Genomic DNA, 21,258 nt, shown 5'->3' with positions numbered 1-21,258 from the left:
TATTGAATAATTAGGCACTAACATAAGTTTTCCTGCACAGTACAAAAAGAAAGGGATACGTATCCGAAAGGAACTAACGAATAATAAAGCTCCCGTTTCTCCAAGAGTGTATCTCAGTATGGAGGAGACCAGGATAATTGCAATGGCAGGGCTGTAATTGCTGCTTTGGGATATTTACCCTGCTCAAATGACACTACATATTTTACTTTCAAACACATGTCAAAAAGTCAATCCCAAAAAGACCAGTTAAGAGCAAGCTGTTAACATATTAAGTATATGGGATTTGAAGCCTCTAAAACCCACTCAACAATAATTCCCTTCTTCAGCACCAATCAAAAGGAAATTTGCCTAGATTGAATTAAATGTAAATTGCTCTGAAGGAGGAAACTCTCCTCTGGCGGACACAAAATACGCGAGAGACACCGACATACCGGAGAAGCAGGGGAACACGGCTCCGGCCCCCGTCCCACCTCCCCCCTCCCCCGCGGGTCACCGCTGCCTCTTTCTCCCCCAGGTCGGTGACACCGGCCGAGCCGGAGCTGGTGGTGCCAGTGCGGGAAGCAGCAGGTAAGAGGCAGGCGGGTGCGGCAGCCCGATCAGGGTCAGCAATTACGGTCTTAACGCCCTGACCCATGTGCCGGGGGGGATTGAGGGGAGGGAGGGGGAAGGGAGCGGCGCAGCCCCGGTCAACGGCCCCTCATCCACACCGGGGAGAAACAGGGAGCAGGGCTGGAGCGGGGCATCACGGCTGGAGAGCCCTCAGGGCCCAGCATGGCCCAGCACGGATTCCGCCCTTCCTTCGTCCCACTCTCGCCCGCACGGCTGTGTCCACCCCGGCAGGTTCCGAGGCCAGCCCCGGTTCTTGTTGCCCTCCTGCGCTCCGGGCACCGGCGGGACGGGGCGGACACGGAGGTTGCAGGGCGTGCGGGGCACATCCTCTACAGCGAGGGGTGCACGGGCCACGGCCCATCGTTCGACGTCCGTCCCAGAGACAGCATGATATTCTCTTCCTCCGTCCCCCGCAGCTGCCCGTTGCTGGCACGGAGCTCCCGGCCACGGAGGTACCGTCGTGGAACAGCCGCTGCCTTGCCCTCCTCAAACGGAGCCGCGGTGGCCCGGGGCGGCGTCGGCCAGGTCCAACCGCCGAGGGCGAGGATGCCTCCCTTCATCCCTCTTTCCGTCCCTCCATTCCTGCGTCCCTCCCCAGGCCCCCAGCCCTTCCTTCCCGCTCTCACTTTCCCTCAAGTTGGTTATCCTGGGCCGGGAGGGGATGGGGAAGCACAGCCTTTTTCGGGTTCTTCGGCTGGTACCAGAGCAGCGGGGGCCGCACCTCCCTACCTCGCTGGAGGCTTCTCGCCATTAGCAAAACCGAGACCTCCTGCTTCTCTCCCTCGGTCCCGGAGAAAGGCAGCGCTGGACATCTGGAGGGAAGGCTGCCCCATGGGTCCCTCCGCTGGGGGAAGCGGCCCAGCTGCTCTCTGCGGGAGGTGGAAGGAACGGAGGGACCCTTGGCTTCTCCCTGACGTTACTTCGGTAGCAGCCTCTCAGCGAGCAGCCAAGTGAACCCCAGGCCGGAGGGAAAACGGGATCTTGTCCTGAGCCCGAATTGTCGACTGGTGGGATGGGCGGGAACACAGAAAGCCCCATACCCACTGCTGCCCCTCTCATCTCCCCGACCACCCCCGCTTCGCTGTAAGTACGAACAGCCGCTGGAGCTGCCCGCCCCGAACAGGGCCGTCAAGCTTCTCTTAAATACATGGGCATCGCATCTGTTTAGGTGCATATATATCTATAAGCACTGTGGGGCCTGTATATTCCTTCATGTATCTATACCGGCCCTGAGTTTTCGGTATTTGTGTTGTGCGTGTATCATATAAGGACAGAGAAGCTAAATTTAGTGTATATGCAGGTGTTATATATATATATATGTAAAAATATAAATAGTGCCTCAGATTTAAAAGGCACTCCCTACCTCCTTTTTCTTCTCTTCCCCTGCCCCAGGTTTTGAGTCATCCTTTTGCTCTCAAGTACTCGTTCTATTTGGCCCGGGAGGTGCCTGCCTCCCCTCGCGCTGCTCTGGACGTCTGCTTGCCGCAAGTCCCCCGCTTATTTGTCTACCGTGTTTTCCAAAAGCTTACCGCCATCTGACCTTGTTGTTTAAACCAGTGAGCAGACCAGGAGCAGTCTCAGGAGCAGAGCAGCCATCTCCCTCCCTCCCTCAGACACACACACGTACGCACGCACAAAGAGAGCTCGGGCTGGAAAGTGGCAAGGAAATAAACAGCTTCCCCTCCAGCCGCTTCTTCTGCAGCACCTCGTTTGACAAATACCCTGGTGCTTGCCCTTGAATTGGGTTTCACATCCCTATTTAGTTCTTGGACAATGATTTTAGATGATGTCACTTAAAGCCAAACAAGAAAATTGATCTCGGATTTGCTTGGCCTCTAAAGCCTGGTTAAGCAGATTGCAAATAATAATAATAAAAAGAGAGAGGGAGGGAGGCAGAGGGGAGAGCGGAGAGGAGGGAAAGCCACCTCCTTCCCTGGGCGGGGGAGGCGCGGGCGCCAATGAAAAGTAGCCGCTTGCTGGGGGGAAAAAACTTTTCCTGTTGACTGTTGGAAGCGAATTGAGCAATTATCTAGTTTACCTTCTCCTCTTGGAAGTTAACGATTGGCGAGATCTTGGCTGCGTTATTGACACAACACTTTCTATTGATAGAAATAAGTAACGATTGTCCCGAGTCATTGGTGAGCCAAAGTAAACTGTGATGGGCTGGCATGAGTCCACTGGACTGAGAAGGCTGGTTCCGCCGGCGGAGACTGTGGTGATGGTGGCGGCGATGATGCTGGTCTCCCTCCTCGCAGATCAGTAACAAGAAAAGGGGCAGAGAAAGTGAAAGAGAGAGAGAGGGGAGAGGAGGGGAAAAAAAAAAAAAGAGGCGTCTACCAGAGCGGCACAAACCGGGCGAACAAATGCAATTCAGCCATGGACAATAGTGGCCACCACACGGCGACCAAAACCCTAGCGACTCCTCCAGCCAGAGAAAGCCTGTCTGCCAGGAGCAACATGATCAGCACGCCCAAGCCCCTCGCCTTCTCCATTGAGCGCATCATGGCGCGGACTCCAGAGCCCCGCTCCATCCCCGTCCCGCAGCTCCTCCATGGCTCCGTGGCCAAAGGCGACCCCAAGCACCCGCTGCATCTCAACTCTTCCATCCCCTGCATGATCCCATTTGTCCCGGTGGCGTACGACACCCTGCCCAAAGCGGCGGTGGCCGGAGCGGAACCCAGGAAGGCTCACTTAGACTCCTCTTCCTCACCCTCCTTTAGCTGCGGCGATCTCTTGAACTGTGCCCTGAGCTTGAAAGGAGATTTCCCCCGCGATGCCCTGCCCTTGCAGCAGTACAAACTGGTAAGACCCCGAGTGGTCAATCACTCCTCCTTCCACGCCATGGGAGCCCTGTGCTATTTCAACCGAGGCGACAGCCCCTGTCACCCGTCCTCCAGCGTCAACATCCACCCGGTGGCTTCTTATTTCCTCAGCTCTCCATTGCACCCGCAGTCGAAGGCTTACCTGGCGGAGCGGAACAAGCTAGTGCTGCCGACCGTGGACAAGTACCCGGCGGGGGTGGCCTTCAAGGATTTATCGCAGGTTCAGTTGCAGCACTACATGAAAGAAAGTGCTCAGATCCTCTCAGAAAAAATCTCCTATAAGACCTCTGAGATCAGCCGCGGCTCTCCGAGCAGCAAGCCCAAAGTTTTCACGTGTGAAGTTTGTGGAAAGGCAAGTAGCGCCGCAGCCCCTCTCCCTTCCTCGGCCTCCTGTCCCCGTTCGTCTGTCCGCCGGTTGTCAGTCCCTTGCTTGCTTGATTTTTAAACGACGGCTTCCCCTCACCACTCTCATCTTCTAATAACAATTTTATTTAATTATTTTTGTCTGATTCCTCTTTACAGGTATTTAATGCACATTATAACTTAACGCGCCATATGCCAGTGCACACGGGAGCCAGACCCTTTGTTTGCAAAGTTTGCGGGAAGGGTTTTAGACAGGCGAGCACGCTCTGCCGGCACAAGATCATCCACACCCAGGTGAGCGCCCCCTCCGTCCCTTCCTCTCTGCCCAAGAGCCTCCACTCACGTTTTTCGGGTTGCTCGGCGATGTCCGACTGCTCGGAGGCAGCGGCGTGGGGTGTGGGGCCGCGGGGGGATTTCGTTTGCTCCAAGCGCGGTAGGTACCTCCGAGTGTCCCGCACGGGCAGCTGCGAGCCGTCAGTTAACACACACACCCCACAAACCAGCTCATAAACCACGCAAAACAGCACACAGACCGCGGCAACCAGAAGACAGACCCCGCAAAATAGCCAACAAGCCGTGACTTGGTGTTTGTTTCTCTCCAGGAAAAGCCACACAAGTGCAACCAGTGCGGCAAAGCCTTTAACAGGAGCTCGACGCTGAACACGCACACTCGAATACACGCCGGCTACAAACCATTTGTCTGTGAATTTTGTGGCAAAGGATTTCACCAGAAAGGTACCAGTCTCCAGCGCCCTCTCTCTTGTCCCGGTTCCCTCTCCCCAGTCGAGGTCAAGTGTCGGGACAATTTGCGACAGGAAGGCTGGTGGGGAGTTAATTTTGTTTTACATATTTGTTATTAGATATTTAGGTTAATTTTAAGTATCGCTAGCCCCGACATATCTCCTCTGGCCTAGCCCACGGAGCGGGGCAGAGGTCTCGTTCCGGGGGGAGCGCGGGGCAGTCATTCCGCGGGAAAAGTCCCTTCTCCCCGCACCGCAACACGCAGCTTCCAGCGCGGTTCGGCAAACAAGTTCGCTGATTTTTTTCGCTTCCAAATACAAGAATTTAGTTACTTCCCCCCCCTACGTTGCTGGGAAGGCTAAATCCAGGCATTTTGTTTCTGCAACTGTCGTGATTTTGGTTTGTTCGATCGTTCCCCTGTCGTCTGTCAGAGGAACAGCCGCGGGGATGATGATGAGAAGGTGGGCGTTTGTTGAGAGATCGGCGGTTGTTTAAGCCTAAAGCCGAGCTCTGGGCACAAGACAGGGTTTGGGGATTTTTATATTTTTCTCCTTTTTGCAGCAAACCCAGATCCCTTTGCCCTTCTTGTCTCGTTCCCAGGCAATTACAAAAACCACAAGCTGACTCACAGCGGGGAGAAGCAGTTCAAGTGCAATATCTGCAACAAGGCTTTCCACCAGGTGTACAACCTGACCTTCCACATGCACACCCACAACGACAAGAAGCCCTTCACCTGCCCCACCTGCGGCAAAGGCTTCTGCAGGAACTTTGACCTCAAGAAGCACGTCCGCAAGCTGCACGACAGCGCCCTGGGACTGCCCCGGCCCCCCGCCGAGCTGGGGGGGCCCGACCCACCGCCCCCGCCCGGGCCGCTGCTGCAGGGCCCGCCGCCGCTCCAGCCCTGAGGGGCGGCCGCCCGTGCGAGCCCCCACCGCCTCTTTGCATGCACCTGTTAAGCGGTTTTGTGTATTATGCTCTATATCGCCACTAACGTTTATGGGACTGATTGTTGTTTTTTTTATTATTTTTTTCGTTTGTTCTTTAAAGACTCATTTTTTTTGTTGTTGTTGTCGTTGCATCTCAGGTGGAGAGATGGTTTAAAAAAAAAAAAGAAAAAGCGCCAAGCCAATTTCTGCTGTATTTATTTGGGATCTGTATTACTCGAACGGGGAACGCTGAACCACTTTAATTATTTCGATGTATATATATCCCCACTGTGTTGATCCTGCCCTGCCTCCGCTGCCTGCTGGTTATCCCACCCTTCTTGGTTTCCTTCTCTCCCTCTTCCCCCTGAATATAGTATCTATATGGACAGAACTGTTCTCTATGTACGGATTTGAATTTCGGATTGATTCTTGCAAGTGAAGGAAAAAAAAAAAAGAATTCGTTGACCTGGTGGAAATAAAGCTTTGCCGAGGAGTGACTGCGGCGACGGGGGCTGCGGTGCGGCCGGGCGGGCGGGGACCGCGGCGTTGGCGCTGCCGCACGGCAAAGCTCTCCCGCGTCCTTGCCAAAACACTGAAACAACCGCTAAAGACTTTAATTAAGAGGGGTAATTAGTTCGGATTGATCAAAGCCGAGTTATGTTATTAGCTGCTCAGCAGATTCTGCCAAGTCGAGCCTTGAAAACAAAGCCCGCCCGTCGGTGGGCGGTTGAGGAGCAGCGGGAGGGGGTGTCTGGGATTATACGACTCCCGGGGTAACCGAGCCAGGCATGGGAGACGGGTGCTACCCTCCGGGAAGGGCAGGCGGGCCCGCTCACCTCCCGCTCCTGGCGCAGAGCTGTGCCCGCAGCTCACGTCATGCTCGGGGTCCTTTCCCGGGCAGGGGGCCGGGCGGTGCTTCCTTTCGGGGTAGGGCCAGAGGACGGCGGCGCGGGGCTATCCGGGGAGAAGCGCCGGGTGCCCCATGGGCGCTGGGACCTACCTGCGGATCCGTCCCGGAGTGAGCCCTGCAAGAACAGGTGATGTGGTGCCGCGGGGCATCCCTGGTCTCCCCCGGGTTTTGCAGCACCTGGAGCCCTCCCTGAGTTTTGGCTTTTGGCGAGGAGAGAGACGCCATGGTTAAAATCATACCTAACGCGTTACAGCCAGGAGAGGGGTATCCCCTTGCAGGCGGCGCTCCTGCCTCCCCCGGGCCGCCCCCTCGGGGATGTCCGCAACCACCAGGTCTGGCCCTCAGGTTGGGGCCGGAGGCTCTGAGCACACCGCGGGGCTTTGAAAGCGGTTGAGAAGGAAAACGCGTCTCTCCTTTCACACGTCTCGCGGCAATCCTATGAGCGGGCGGCTCTGCGTGTAAAAAGCAAAGCAACAGGTCGGATCCACAGCTCGGGCAGAGCCCGCGGCACCTCGGCAGTGCTCAGCCCCTGGGGAAAAGCGTCTAGAAATTTTTTTGTGGGGGACACACCTCAGTGCATCCTTCTGACACGCGCTGGCAGCGCAGCGGCCTGGGGACACCCCCTGGAGCGGTTCTCCCCTTCGAAAACCTCGGGGAAACGGGGACCCGCTCACCGCTTTTCTCCGGGGACTGAGGCGGCAGGAGCAGAGGGACGGGGAGGTGAGTGACCCCTGAAGTAACCTCTGGTAAAGCGGGAGGAGGGCTGAAGAGGGGCAGGGAGGACAGGGTCCTGCAGAGCTGTGGGCACTTTCCCTCCAGCTCTGCTCGAATCTTGGGACCAGGACAGTGTCATTCAAGCTTCCCCAGGGATAAATTCCTCCCAAATCAGGTGGCTGCAGTGTGTCGATAGTTAAAAGGACGACGTCTGCAACACCTAACAAAAGGTAAAATGTCCTAAACATCCTGTTAAAATGATGCGGGTGTGCTATTTCTGTGAGCCTCTGCTTGAGGGAAATAATTTGAAGTCCAGCTTACTGTTCTTATTGAAGCAGAAGTTCAACTTGCTTTTCTTACTGCTGAGCAGATGTGAATAGTACAAGATACTGCAGCTATCTTGGCAAGGTGCTAAGTATCTTCATTTTAGAACTCTTAAGCAGTTCAAAACTATTAAAGCACTGCAGGTATACTGTAAAAGTCACAAAAGTGTTTTATATCACAACAAGAGGATTTGAATGTAAATATATGGTGAAACAAAAAAAGAATATAATCTGGCCACCTTGTGATGAGCAGCAGTTTCAAGTCAAAACCATACATGATGCCTGAAGACACCACAGAAGACTATGCATGCTGGTTACTCAGATGTATGGCAACTCTTTGCTCTGCCTTGTTTCTTCAGAGGCTGTAATTTCTTCCTTTTTTTATGGTTAGAGAGGGAGAGAGAATTTCCAGTGTTGCTTGATCATAGACTATTTACAGGTTTATAAACAATAATTGGTATTTTGCCTTTCTTCCTGTAAAAGATCTGCAGTCACTTCATAACCTGGATTCTTCTGTGTCTTTCTAATGAAAAACAATATTTTGCTAAGGAACGCATGTGCAGGGGTGACCATGTTTTGAAATGGAGTGGAAATGAAGCACTAGCTTTATTCCAGGGTGAAGTAGAGAAAGTCAGTGACGAGCATGGATAAGCATTTCTCCTCCCTAGATTTCTTAGGGTAAACACTAAAACTGTGGGACTTCACAGGGAGATATGGACAGATCATTTGTTATTTCACCATATTAAACCATTTTGTGTCAAAGACTGGGGTTAATTCATGTCTTGGAAGGCCTGCACAGAATTACCTTTCATTTCCTGTCTTTCAAGATTAATCTCAGGTTAAGTGCATTTCTAGTTAATGGTCAGAGGCAATTCAAGGCTCATGAAATCATCATGAGAGAGAAAAGCTATAATTTGATATATATCCAAAATGTAGAGCTGTTAACAGCTCTCTGCACCACAGAGAAGATTAATAATTTGTATTATTTTTTTTAATTGTGAATAATTTTGATAGGAGAAATGGAGTCATCTGTACCTAAAGGAAAGGTTATATGTTCTCACTCCTGTGTGCCAGTCAGCATCATTGCCATATTATCCATATCCTGTGTGACAACTGGTCAGCCTCATTCTATCAGTTCCTTGTGGACGCTGGGAGGATAAGGGCTTTGGGGTGTCTGGATCTGCTAAAACAGGCATGCAGAGTTCAGCATTAGCATCCTGACAACAGTGTAGCCCACCCCCCATCAATCACAACAACAGCATCAGTACTGAACGAAAGGGGAACAAATATGGTGCCTATGGGACCCTGGAGCAGAGAGTCCTTGTGAGGAGGAGCTGCTGCCCTCTACCCACTGTTCCCACTCAGAATTTTTCAGATGGAACTGAATTTCTTCCATGCTTGTCAGATACTACAGTCTTGTTAATGTGTTGATATCGAAAGTGCCATGTATCTGAGAGAGCTACCAGAATTACCAAAGCTCTCATATATCACTGTAGAAATAAAATACAGCAACAGAAGGATCTTTTCGCAGCAGATCTCTTCAGCTCTTTCTGAAGCTGAAATAGTACTCACTTTGCTTTATTACTGCTTTTTTTGTGATCAGACACCTCCCAGCAGCAACAACAACAACAAATCCCCCTTACCCAAAGGAAAGCTAAAAAACCCCAAACAAACAAAGACATTAGTAATGATGTTTGGGATTTTATTGTTGTTTTGTTTGTGTTTGTTTGTTTTTTTAAGAAAAGCCATGCATGTCAAAGAGTAAACTAAGAACAAAGCTTTTTAATAGCTTCCAGAACCATTCTCTAGTTCATGGGCAGTCATATAGAAATCCAGCAAAATGAATATTGGACAGTATTTAGTCAAGGATGCATTTTTTTAGGTTATTTTTATTATGATTTTTAATTAATCCCTCTCCCTGCTCCCTCTCCCTGATTCCTCCCCCTATTTTTATCACTACAGTGGTGAAAATGGAGAAATGTAAGAAAAGTGCCACAAATTTATCTTAAACCATATCAAATGAAGGCATATCGGTCACAGCTTAGTTTATTTGGACAGTGCTTGAAAACTGGTAACTAGAACACTCTTACTCTGTACCTCCTCTGCCATACTTAGAATGAGAGAGTCACCATTTTTTTTCTTTGAAGCTTGGTAAAGAAAAAAAGGACCTAATTTGCTCCTGGGATTCTGACATGCTAACATCAAATAATTATAAGTCTGTGGGTATGTAAATCTTTCTGCCTGCTGTCTGTTTGGCTACTGGTTTGCTCAGGTACCATCTTTAGAGAGGGAGAATTGTGTTGTACCCTGCTGCCAACTGTAGTAGTAACAATTTAGTAGTAACTTCCACTTTTCCTGCAAAAGCATTGGTAGCTCCAGTTTCACTCCATGCTGGGTCCCCCTTCTCCTTCTGGCCTGAGGCTACAGGCTGGATAACTTTTGGATGATCACTTAGGGGCTGCACTGCACACGGTGGCTCTCTGCAACAGCTAGTTGGACTCACCGTTAGTCCTGTGGGTTTGCAGAAAGTTGTCCTTTTGCTTCAGTGATCTGCAACTCTTGAAACAATACAAAACTTCTCTTTTTACCTCTAGTGGTATTATGAAGTTTGAGCAGTGTCTGTGTTCAGTCCTCCTTTGAAGCTTAACGGTAGATGTTTGGGATGGGGGAGATCCTTCAGGCCTCGTTTCAGTCCATCACCTGGAAGGAGTATGCCCTTCCACCCTCCCCCCACCACGTGGCCGGGTGACCCCAAGACGGAGCACTCACCAGAGCACCAGGGGAGAGAGGACGAAAGAGAAAGTTTAATGTGGGAGGGGGCTATATATAGCCCTTGGGGACCAATCACAGGTGAGGGGTCACAATCAAGGTAAGGGGTTTACAGCCAATAAGGAAGGGGTTAACAAAGGACCAATGAGAACACCTTGGGACATCTTCCCAGGACACTCCTGCCCGAGAGATAAGGGATTTACAGGGGAGATATAGGGGAAAACGCAGTGGCTCTGTAAAGAGCCCTCTTAACATGAGTTTAAACAACATTAAAAACTTCTGATTCATCAGTCCACCTTTGGCAGGACTCTTTCCAAACATCCATTGCCACAGAAGCTTCCATGGAAGTTTTAATGGCTTCACTGTTCAGTCACTCTGGTGTAATAGAATGCTTGTATATTTTATTAGGCACAGTATTAAATCCAATAACTATCTGTCACAAAACAAGTGTTTTAAGGTCACTCAAAAAATGCACCACCACATCATGTCAGTGGAAATATGAAAACTCCTCCCTTTTTGTCTTTGAGATGGCTAATAATTCACCACCATTATTATGTGAATTCTAAAAACCTATATTCAGTTACCAGTGAACTAAAACATATAGAGAAGATGCTTTTCTGCTTTTTTCCCCCCTGAATAATTCTATGAAAAATTAATACATAATAAGTTTTATTTTGTGTGGAAAACAGAAGAACGATCCTTTGCAAATGTAAGCACGACCAGCTTATCTGCAACAGTACAGGTAAGTTAAATATTTATTTTCAGGGATGGGATTATAAAACTCAGTTGCAGACTGACACAGCAAGTGAGAGAAACCTTGATTCACAGTACTGTAGCTTAGAGGGATTAAATACAATCAATGGCACAGTATAAAACTTATAAAAATATTTCTAAAACACCTGTTAACCTCTTGATATTACCATGAAACATTTGAAGAGTTTATACCCACATAAAAACCTTGTCTAAATCAGATTTAGTAGAAAAAATCTTGAACAAGAACTTTTTTTCTAAATAACAATAGTGAAAACTCTTGGATGGCGAATAAGTTCAGTTGAATCTTTTTTCCTGAACAAGTAAGAATTTATAAAGCAACCTCTGCTGAAGTTAAACAAAATCTGAACCACAATATATTTAGAAAAATAATCATTTAGCTTTAACTAGAAAACACCTTAATAGATTGCTTTTTTTCCCATGTTCACTGGAAAATAAAAAAGAAAGGGCAATCCTATTTTTTAATCTCCTTTATTTTAAAGGAAGAATATGCTTCCTCTTAAATAATAAAAACTATTACAAGAAATGCAGGAATCACATAACCATTTGTTCTTTTGTTTGCTAGCAAACACATTAATTTATGTATCATAAATAAGAATACATTTTTAAAAACCACTTTGGGCTACTTTAACTGAATACTAAAAGCTGAGGGCCAATGGTTGCTTATGTCCAGTAATGCTTTTGCATCGCATGATTCTAAGAAGTGCAAGTGATACAGGGAATTTAATTTAGATTACATTTTCAATTTTATGGGAATATCCAGTTTGAAAAGCTACAGTAGAACTGGCTAGAACACTTAGGTAAATACCAAAGCAAATTCATAATTGCTTTTGTGGACAACCTGTATTTATTACGATTTCACATAATTAAGTCATGGACTGTTTTGATTTGCTAGTCCTAAGAAGCAGAGACACCCTTTCCTACAAACAGTGTTTTTTCTGTTTTTGTGGAGCGTGCTGGTTCTCACATACCTTGAGAAATGCAGTGTACAGTTACATTTTCTTTGTGAAAATAATAAACTACGTAAGGATTCTAACTACAGCAGAGACTGAGTTAATCCAAAACGAGTCTGCCACAAGACAGGCAGCTGGATGCTCAGCAATGCAAAACTCGTGTTTCTTGAAAAAACAGTCAGGAATTGTTGTAAATCCAGCCTGATGCTGAATGTTATTGCACTCCAGATTGACTTGTAGTAGAAGTTACAATGGCCAAAGAGCTATTTTAATTTATTCAAGCAAAGGAGTACAACACAACCAAGTTGCATTTACCATATTGAACTTACTGTCTCTATACTAATTACTTATATCTGTCTCTATACTAATTACAGAAGGTGTTACTTTATAAGATTTTTTTCTGAATTTTTTTTGGTAGAAATTTCTTTGACAAATCAGCATTTATACATCTCTGTAGAAGTCTACAAGTAGCTGCTGATGAAACATTAGTATAAAAACTTTTTGTATTGGGAGGAATTTGCTTAAGACCAGAGATAACCAGCTTAAGGGCAAGGAAGAGTCTGCTGGGTTGGGTTCTTGCCTGCGGGGATCATGGTCACATTCAAACGCCCCTTCTGCTTCACATCCTTCCAAGCACTTCTAAAGTCAGTGTGTATATTTTGGTCTTTCCTTGGACTGCTTGTCTTTGCATATATAATGAAAAGTCATAAGATCAGAGAGGGAACTGGAGATCAGATGGGGGTTCCAGATCTGCAGTGTGTGATCAGCCCAATGACAGGTGTTCAGTACCAATATTTTGCAAGAGAAACATCTTTTTAAAAGTGAATTAATTAAAAAATTATCTTACTATACTTAAGCAACTCATAAGGAGATAGCAATAATTTTATTTGATTTAATGTGGGTGTCAGGCATCTCAGGAGCATTCCCCAGTCCCCAGTCTTGATATTCTAGATTCTGGGAATTAAGCTTTCGTTTGCTGCATGTCAGTGTTGCAATTGTTTTGAAAGATCTTGGTTTTACCGTAGTGCACAAATGAAGCTAATTTCTGGAATTATGAGATAATTTGCTAACTGACATTCCTGTTTTCCCAGCCAGTTTTGTTGGTCATGCTCTTTGTACAACCCATCTGCTTCTTTTACAGACCTCTTAGTCTGTTCTGTTTCCATTTCTTAAGGAACATGAAACACCAACTTGTAAAGTGTCCCACTGCCTTATCCAAGGTGTAGATACAGTTACTCCCTCACCCCGTTTAATAACAAGTGGTTGTTAAATGCCACATGGAGTAATTAGGTTATGAATAACTTTTTTTCTGGATTTTTGTTTTCTTGTGAGCAAAGTTCAAGTCAAAAAAATCCTGCTAAAGGTATGAGTCAAACCAGCTTGTCTACTTTGGGCATTGCTTACAGCTTTGGGCATCTTAACATGAAGTAAATGAACATAAATGTCTGTATTTTCTATACCATCAATGGAGAGACATGGGTGCCTCTGGCAGTCCCTCTCATGTTAGGTCCTGCCTTCACTGCAGATAGTTTGCAGTTCTAGCAGCCTCCTGAAGCAATCCAGTTACTGAAGCATCCTTTTTCTCTATTATGTCTTCTGTGTGAACAAGATAAAATCCCAGCAAATGGTGCTAGTGACCACTTTTTGCACAATAATTTGGTGGTGAGGTTACTTATCTACATAGCCAGAAGCCGTACCCTGCTTTGCTTGGCTGACTCATGACACCAGCATCAGCATCCTCAGACACCATCCTAGTCCTTCAGCCATGGAGTACACTGAGTGAAAGCACTCTCCAAGCCTCCTAGTTACCTTTGCATTTGACAGGAAAATATTGGTGTGGCCAGCAGGACAGTGAGCAAAAAGGATGGTCAGCCTGTCAGAACAGAGTTGCTGTTCTAGGTGTAATCACTGGATGCTCTGTGTCCTGCATGCCTGGCTGCACCAAGCCTCATTTTAAAGAAGAGTGATGAAAAATACACTCATGTAAGATATTGTGTTCATAGTTCTTGTTTTCAACTTCTCCCTTGGATTTGGGTATAGTCCACTTTGTGTTGTTCAGATTAAGGACTTCTTTTGGATGAGCTGAATTCTGACATTGTTAGATTTCATTATCAAACACTGCTCTTGTTTGCACCTGGTAGATTTTAAGAAACCTTAGGCTCCCATCAATGCAAGCTGGAATGACTCTTTCTGGAGCCATGGTTGTGGCTGTATTTAACCATGAAGACTTTACAGACTAATACAGTTCCTGGGAAGATAGGCTGTAACTGCTGAAGGTAATGTCAAAGCAGTTGTTTTTTCTAATAGGAAAAGTGAGGGAACAGAAAAGTTCTGATTCTTCAGTGCAGAAAAAAATAAATACATGGGAGATTTCTCCCATCTATTTAAGAAGTATCCCCAAATTATTTTGATTTTATTGAATTTTTAAAGCTTTGCAAGTATTTGGGATAATCAGGAAACCTGTTCTTGGTTTGCTTTTGAAAAAGTATCTTCCTTGGAGAGGAATTTCTTTTGAATATCTGTACCTTTCCAACAAAAATAGTATTTGAAAATAATAGCACTGGAATATAAGTGTATTTACCTAGTGAAGGCTAGCATAAGATAATCTGACTATATAAACTTCCCCATGTTTCCCACTCACATATAACACTTTGGATTGTATGAAGTCACATAAAAGGGAATGCTTCTCGCTTTATATGTGAAACATTTGCAACAAGTGCAGACAACCTTCTTGACACTTGGATACCTATCAATCTCTTCAAATGTTTGAGAGCCATCGTACCCATACCTTATACCTGGGAAGCCAAGAGGAGAGAAAGTGCTAGAGGGAGTCTCACCGTGGTCTCAAGACTGCTGGGGCTGGATCAGATGTGCAGCTGAGACTGAGATGAGCTGGTGGAAACGACTGCAGACACACTCCTGCTTTCTTGTCTCTTCCCTGCACTGGGGACCTGAATTAACTGGCAGCCCATGTGCCAGTAAACTCACTGTAAATCATCTGACATCTCCTCAATGTGGCAGTTGCATTTGTAGGCTGTGTGCCCCCCTCACAATGAAGGACTGTATTTGAGGCACTCGATCTCAAGCACTAAGGCTCGTACCAGTCTGTGGTATTGAAAAGGCAACAAAAAATTATACTATGCTGATCCCACTGAGGGTCTCTGGAGTTTGGGTGAGGGTTTTTTTTGTGTTGAAGATTGGCTTCCCCTGCCCCCCTCAAGAGTGGAATTTAAATCCTGTTAAATTGAACGGAAAAAAACTAAACCCCTTTCTCCATTGAGCCCAACTACTCAGATAATTTTTTGAAGAAAATTATTCTATGTTATCAGCAATCTAAAAAAGTAAAAAATAGTTTATGGTACCTCAGTTTGTAACTAATAATTTTCCATTTCTGAGGGGCTTTCCAAGCTTTCAGGAACACCATATCCTAGTTGATCTGGATGTTCTCAAGTATTGTATAGTTTTACCTTGTTACTGTTTTTAAAAATCTGGTGACATACCATAATCTTCTGTGTTATTTTAAAATGAATTATTCAGTATAAGCAGCAGAAAAATCTTCACAATTTAGATACAGATTTTTTAAATCCACTTCTCACATTTTATTCAATAATGAAAAGTGCTGTGCAGTTTTTAATAAAATAACTTATTTGTATTAATAGTTTAGACAGAAGCTTTATAGAACTTCGATTTTGCCACTAACTTCAGTAGAAATGCTGTGAGACATGGGTATTTGAAAGACAATAATATGGATATGCTGAAATATTATCCACTTTGGTATGTAATTATTTTGTGAAGATATTATGTTAGAATCCAAATATAAGCATTCTGAAGATAGAAAGAGAGCATGACAGAAGTCTATCCCAAAAATCTAAATATTCCATTTATATCTATAAAAATATTTGGGCATCAACAATGGTGGGTATAGTAAGTAAGGCATACAATATTTCCCACCTATGAAATGTTACCATGCTATAGTCTATTTCAAAATGTGCTGCCAAATAAATGTTTGCAGATAATCTTGTATTTTTGGGGTTAGTAGTCTGATCTCTTCAATAGATATCTGGGCAGTGTCATTCCACTGCAGACGTATACCACGCAATCAGAATCATACTCACAGTGGGATACTGCTGCTAATTGCCACAGTTGTAGCTCAGAATAAGGTAGCAGCTTCTCAGTGAGACATAAATAAATTAAGGTTAAATTTAAATGAATCAATCAGAGAAAAACCCTAACCCACAACTGTCAGTTGCCTTTATAGTTCATTAGCTGTTAATACTAATAGAATGGTAAAGGGATTGCTAATTTTCTTGTGATATATTGTACAGGTTATTATCCAGTAAAAGGGAGTGTTTGAAATGTGACTCGATGCTTAGGAATCTAATTCAGGTCTTCTTTGAGCTTTCTGAGGATAAATTCCACAGTATTCAAGTTTTTTGGTGGCCACCATCAAGGCTGAGCCCTCATGTGATTCTTGGGAGGGAGTATCATGTCCATTTGCTTTGTTTCTTTGTTATCCCAAGCCAGGGCATTTTCCTTGTCTTTGCCATAAGGAAAGATGCAAGGATTCAGTATCTATGAGTTCAGAAGGTATTTTGTTATTGGCTCTGTCTGTCCTGAGTCTTCATCACACCAGTGAAGGAACCTGTTGTCAAGGAAGACAGATGGAATCCAAAACTGTGGGGTTTTTTTTAAATCCCAATCTGACCACTAATGCTATAATTTTATATTTGTCCATATTAAAGACAAAAGTGGGTCATAACAAAATATCCTTGAATTATAGACTATCTTAATTAACGGAAGCATGCTCCTCATGATGATGAGGTGGGTGTCTAGAGCACTGGTTATGGCTATAAAACTCTGTAATACAAAACAGACCCCTCCCTGCTTTGAAGAAACAGTCTGTGTTAGGCTTTTGCACTGGAATTACACTGATCATGTCTAAGACTGTAGCTAAGCAGAAAGAAACTTGACGTGTAAAACCAGACATAGGAGAAAATCTTCATTGTTAAGGTTACTGACAGATCCTGTCATCTCTGTGAAATCCAATTGAACTAAATCTTTGCTTGGTGATTCAGCTGTGAAGGGCAGAGATTTAAGCAATTGTTTTCTGTGGCTGGTAACTGAAAACAAACAGTGGAAATTCAGTAGGAGGTTTTGGGGAAAACTCAAGAATAGAAACTTGTTTTTCTGATAATTTCCCTTTACATAAGTAGTTAATTTTTACTCCCCTCCCCTCACTCTCCCTCACACACTCTGCAGAGGAAAGAAGTACTTTGTGTATACTCATTCAGATCTGTAACTGTACACTCATTTTGGTCTGGGGCTTTACAAATTCCTGTAGAGAGCAGGTACCTATGTTTTAGTCACCATCCCAGCCTGAATCCCTGGTTCTCTCATGTACCCCTGCACCCGAGCACTTGACTGGCATGAAGTCCTATTCAGTGCAGGATCAGAATGGCAACTGTTCATAAATAACACTGTCATGGAGCCATGGACTCTGCTTTAGCAAAAGGAAAACTTCACAGGTTTTGCACACAACCATGTGACTTGTATTTACTAATTCCAAAATAGTCAGCTAAATAGAGCTGGGGGAACTCTCTTGGGCACTGAAACTCAGTTGTATGTACTGTCAAACTAGTTAGTCCAGTCACTAGCATGGTTTAGTGAGGACCAGATAAAACAATTTCCAAGCCCAGTTAAGGATTAACATTAGTCAGAGACTATTCTCATTGGGCAGGTTGGATGCAGCCACTCTGAAGAGTAAGAAAATTGAATAATATAAATACAAGTTGGGGCATTTTTTACCAGCTAGGTTAAGCACCTGCAAACCAGTACAGTGCATGTTTTATTTACTAAAATAGAGGCAGCTATTGTGTATGCTTGTGCTTATGCAATTCAGCTGGTGTTTCCATGGAAGGGCTCATGGATTGCACATCAATAGGAAAAAAATTCTGTGCTGGGCATATAGAGCATGTCTAAGGCAGCAGTCCACTCCCTCATTTTCTGAGGAGTGCTGAAGGGAGGGAGGAAGGACGGACTGGAAATTTTAAGAAGTAGTAGGGCTTCTGCAACCATATGGTTCACACAGACATGGGACAAAGTTTTTGCTGCTGTCTGGTGTGATGATACAGGCCTGAAGCAGCTCTTAGAAGATTGTTGTATTTATTTTTCAACGCCTTCACTTCCCAGTATTTAGTGTCACTAATTCTACAAAAAGTGATGAGCCAGACTTAACATATTGGCCTGGGTCAAAGTGCTCACAGCAAGGGAAAATGACCTAGAAATATTCAAGCATTGCAAGCAAGACTTCAAAATACATGCATTTTCTCCATGTATTTTGTACAAAAGATACAGAGAATCTTTGGAAAACATTTCTTTTGGTGCTTTGTCTAACATTAATCTTTCCTAATAGAAGCTGTTCACAATCTAATTGTCCAAACTCCTGTTAAAGTCACTGCAGAGGAATAAGCATTTCTAGAGCATGATCTATCTCTTCTGAAACTGTTTCCATGAACTGTGCTTTAGATGTGCTTTTTTCCTTTGTTGTTGTTATTGCTTTTAATGCATATAGAAGGAGTAGTGATTATCATCTTGGGTAATATGCCTATAGTTGAAAGAACCCAATGCTAAGCTGGCTGAATAACACTTTCCTGTGCCTTTCTGGTGGTCACATGCACCAGTTACCTAATTCCACCCACATACTGTGCATTCTTCAGAAAACAGATGGCACTCAGAAATGCCATGACTAACTATTCTTGCTAAAACCAGCAATACCCTCTGTTTTAAACTTTTTTTTCCCAGCTGTGAGATGCCCTTTACCAGTAGGTGTTTTAGCAAACATATCAGCCTTCATGTGCTTCCGTTTGCAAGCATGTTCTCCTACATGGACAGACCAGTGCATTTCCTTTGGTGGTATTCTCCTTCTGTGCCTTCTGCATTGTATATCCTGTTAATCAAAATTTTAAAAATATAATAGTCTCATGGTATGAGTTAAAGTTTATTTACCTTGTTTCTTAAGAGATGCAGCTTATTTGCATTTCAACATCTATTTTAAATGTCTTTTTTTTTTTTACTGGATCTGTTTAGATATTTGCATATGTTTTACCACAATGCAGTTCCACAAATACTTGTTTGTATAGTAGCCAAAGGGAAGATAGTTTCACTGCTGCTACATTACTTTTTTTTTTGGGAAGTCCTCCAGTATGACCTGTTTTTCTGTTTGTCTGTGCAGGGCACTAATATAAATGTTTTGCTTTGTGTCACTTTGTACTTTCCATAAAGATACTGATTCCTGTCTTGCGTGATATAATCCACATCTGACAAAAATCTACATCTTTACCTTTGCTAATTGGTTCAGTTTCTAAGCTGGAGTGTCTGGTGCCATATTGCTGCATTTTGTGTGCGTGCAATTATTTGCTGGCACTACTTTTCTGTTTTATAATATGTATTCCACTGGTGCTAGTGAGTATTTCTCTCTGCTCTTCTGAATAGCTTTTTCTGGCTTTCCAATGATCATTTTTTCTAATATGAAATTGTCCTATGATATAGATTTCTGTTGTATTTCCTTTGAGTGTCATCCTCTTGTGATCTTTATCATCACCATGTCACATTTATCAGTGAAATAGCTATCTTGTATTAATAGGTATAACTGGGTTACCCACTCAGTAGCTGCCTCTGTGTGTTCCTGATTTCTCTCACAGAACACACTTCTTTGTATGAAGGGCCTTTTTCTTGACAAAACAGTAAGACTCAAATGGCATAAACAACCTATCAGATTTTTTCCCTCTCCGCTTTAGTGAGCTTGCCACTTGAAACCCTTGCTCTGCTGATATCTCTGTCTTTTTGCCCAATACTGTTCGGAAATGAGCAGCTTCTTGGATTGCAGACCACTTAGCTGCTTCAGATCCTGCACACCATTAACACCATTAGCTCTTTCCACCTAGTTCAGCTCTCTTTAGTAGCTTCTATTTATTTTAGTCCTTGCAGAACATATTTCTGGCACTAGTCTGCACAACAGCCCTGGTCAGTTAATTTTTTTCTACTGATACTATGCTATCTTGGTGAGACCAATTACAGCAATGGAGAACTACAGACAGATACACTGGAAGGGCTGTGAATAAACAGCAATTTCAACATCATAGAATCATAGGATCATTAAGGTTGGAAAAGACTTCTTAAATCACTAAATCCAACCATTAAAAATATGTATTCTTGGACCCCAGTTCATGACTGTCATGGTACTTCAGGGCTTAAACTCCTGCTGGAGCCCAAAGTCTCAGCTTTTCCCAATTGCCTACATGTTGGGCATCTTCTACACTTGCCCTGGAGAGGGTCAGCTAGATTCCCATCTGGTAAAGGTGAAACATATAGGGGGTCCTGGGTCATGCTTGAGCTTTTCCACTCTAAATAATATGGATGCAAAATGGCCCAGACTCCATGTCTCTGAAAACAGAGACATGTGGCATGTGGCACCTAGATGCCAGTGTGGTTACAAAAACTATGTCAGAAACATCCTTTAAAAAAAAGTGAGCAAAGCAGTGTCTTACAGCCAGAATAAGACAGAATCCAGGCACAGAGACAGTAATTTCCTAATAACTTCATAACCACAAATAAACACAAAGCCCATGTGACAAAAAAAAGAGGCTATGGAGGTACACACATAGGATGCTTGCAGAATTATTTGGCGTTGGCATGCATCTTTTCTCTTTGCTCCATGAATCCATTTCTAATTTAAAATAATTTTCAGTAATATAAATGAGATGATGCAGGATTTGTGTGGAACAACAACAAATGATTGCTAACACATTAGAGCTAAATCATGGGTATGTTGTCAGGACACTACTCAGGCAAAAGTAATTGTTGGAATATGGGAGGGGAAAGAGTAATAAAGAGTTGGGATTTTTTTGGTGACATTAGTAACTTCTGGTTTAATTGTGAGTTAAGACTAACATGACCAACCTCTATTAAATAGGGAAAATGAAGGATTTAATGAAAAATGCTTTGGTTGTCAGATCTCTGTCCTAGGGGACGTACATCTGTTAATTAAACCCCACATAGTTCAACAGAATGGCAGTCCTGCAGCAGAACTGGAGTGTGTGCTGGGACTGACGTGCCTTAGCAGGATCTCTGCTCCCAGAGAAGCTGCTTTGGGCTGAACTCTAGATGGCTGAAGTGGCTTGGAAAGATGTCATGGTGCCAGGAGTTTCCGTCCTTTGTGTGAGGAAAAGAGAAATATTGCTTTCAGCTGCTATTTTTCATCTCTTATAAAGCTTGAGCTGGTAACGAATGCTCTTTGTATTTTCCAGAGTCAGAAAGGAGGCTCATGCTCTTTTCACAGGCTCTTGGATTTCCTCACCA

The 21,258-nt window shown here is 44.6% G+C and overlaps 1 protein-coding gene across 1 annotated transcript; it reads left to right on the top strand.

The window, feature by feature from the left end:
* The first annotated feature begins 97 nt into the window (after nt 1–97).
* On the top strand, nt 98–5,857 carry FEZF1 (FEZ family zinc finger 1). The gene is made up of 5 exons (XM_027679167.1): nt 98–567; nt 2,719–3,783; nt 3,954–4,088; nt 4,397–4,529; nt 5,136–5,857. The coding sequence occupies exons 2-5, from the start codon at nt 2,986–2,988 to the stop codon at nt 5,438–5,440; spliced, it is 1,371 nt and encodes a 456-aa protein (XP_027534968.1). The 5' UTR covers nt 98–567; nt 2,719–2,985; the 3' UTR covers nt 5,441–5,857.
* Nucleotides 5,858–21,258: the final 15,401 nt, after the last annotated feature.

This window comes from Neopelma chrysocephalum, unplaced genomic scaffold, assembly GCF_003984885.1.
Source record: "Neopelma chrysocephalum unplaced genomic scaffold, ASM398488v2 Primary Assembly neopelma1_45, whole genome shotgun sequence".
Classification (NCBI taxonomy): Eukaryota; Metazoa; Chordata; class Aves; order Passeriformes; family Pipridae; genus Neopelma; species Neopelma chrysocephalum.
This window is presented reverse-complemented; position numbering and strand designations above follow the sequence as displayed.

What these genes read in the sequence shown, in the direction of transcription:
- FEZF1 (XM_027679167.1), top strand. Translation starts at nt 2,986, where the DNA reads ATGGACAATAGTGGCCACCACACGGCGACCAAAACCCTAGCGACTCCT. An exon ending in CGTGTGAAGTTTGTGGAAAG is followed by an intron (nt 3,784 to 3,953) that starts GCAAGTAGCGCC and finishes TCCTCTTTACAG; the next exon opens with GTATTTAATGCACATTATAA. An exon ending in CAAAGGATTTCACCAGAAAG is followed by an intron (nt 4,530 to 5,135) that starts GTACCAGTCTCC and finishes TCTCGTTCCCAG; the next exon opens with GCAATTACAAAAACCACAAG.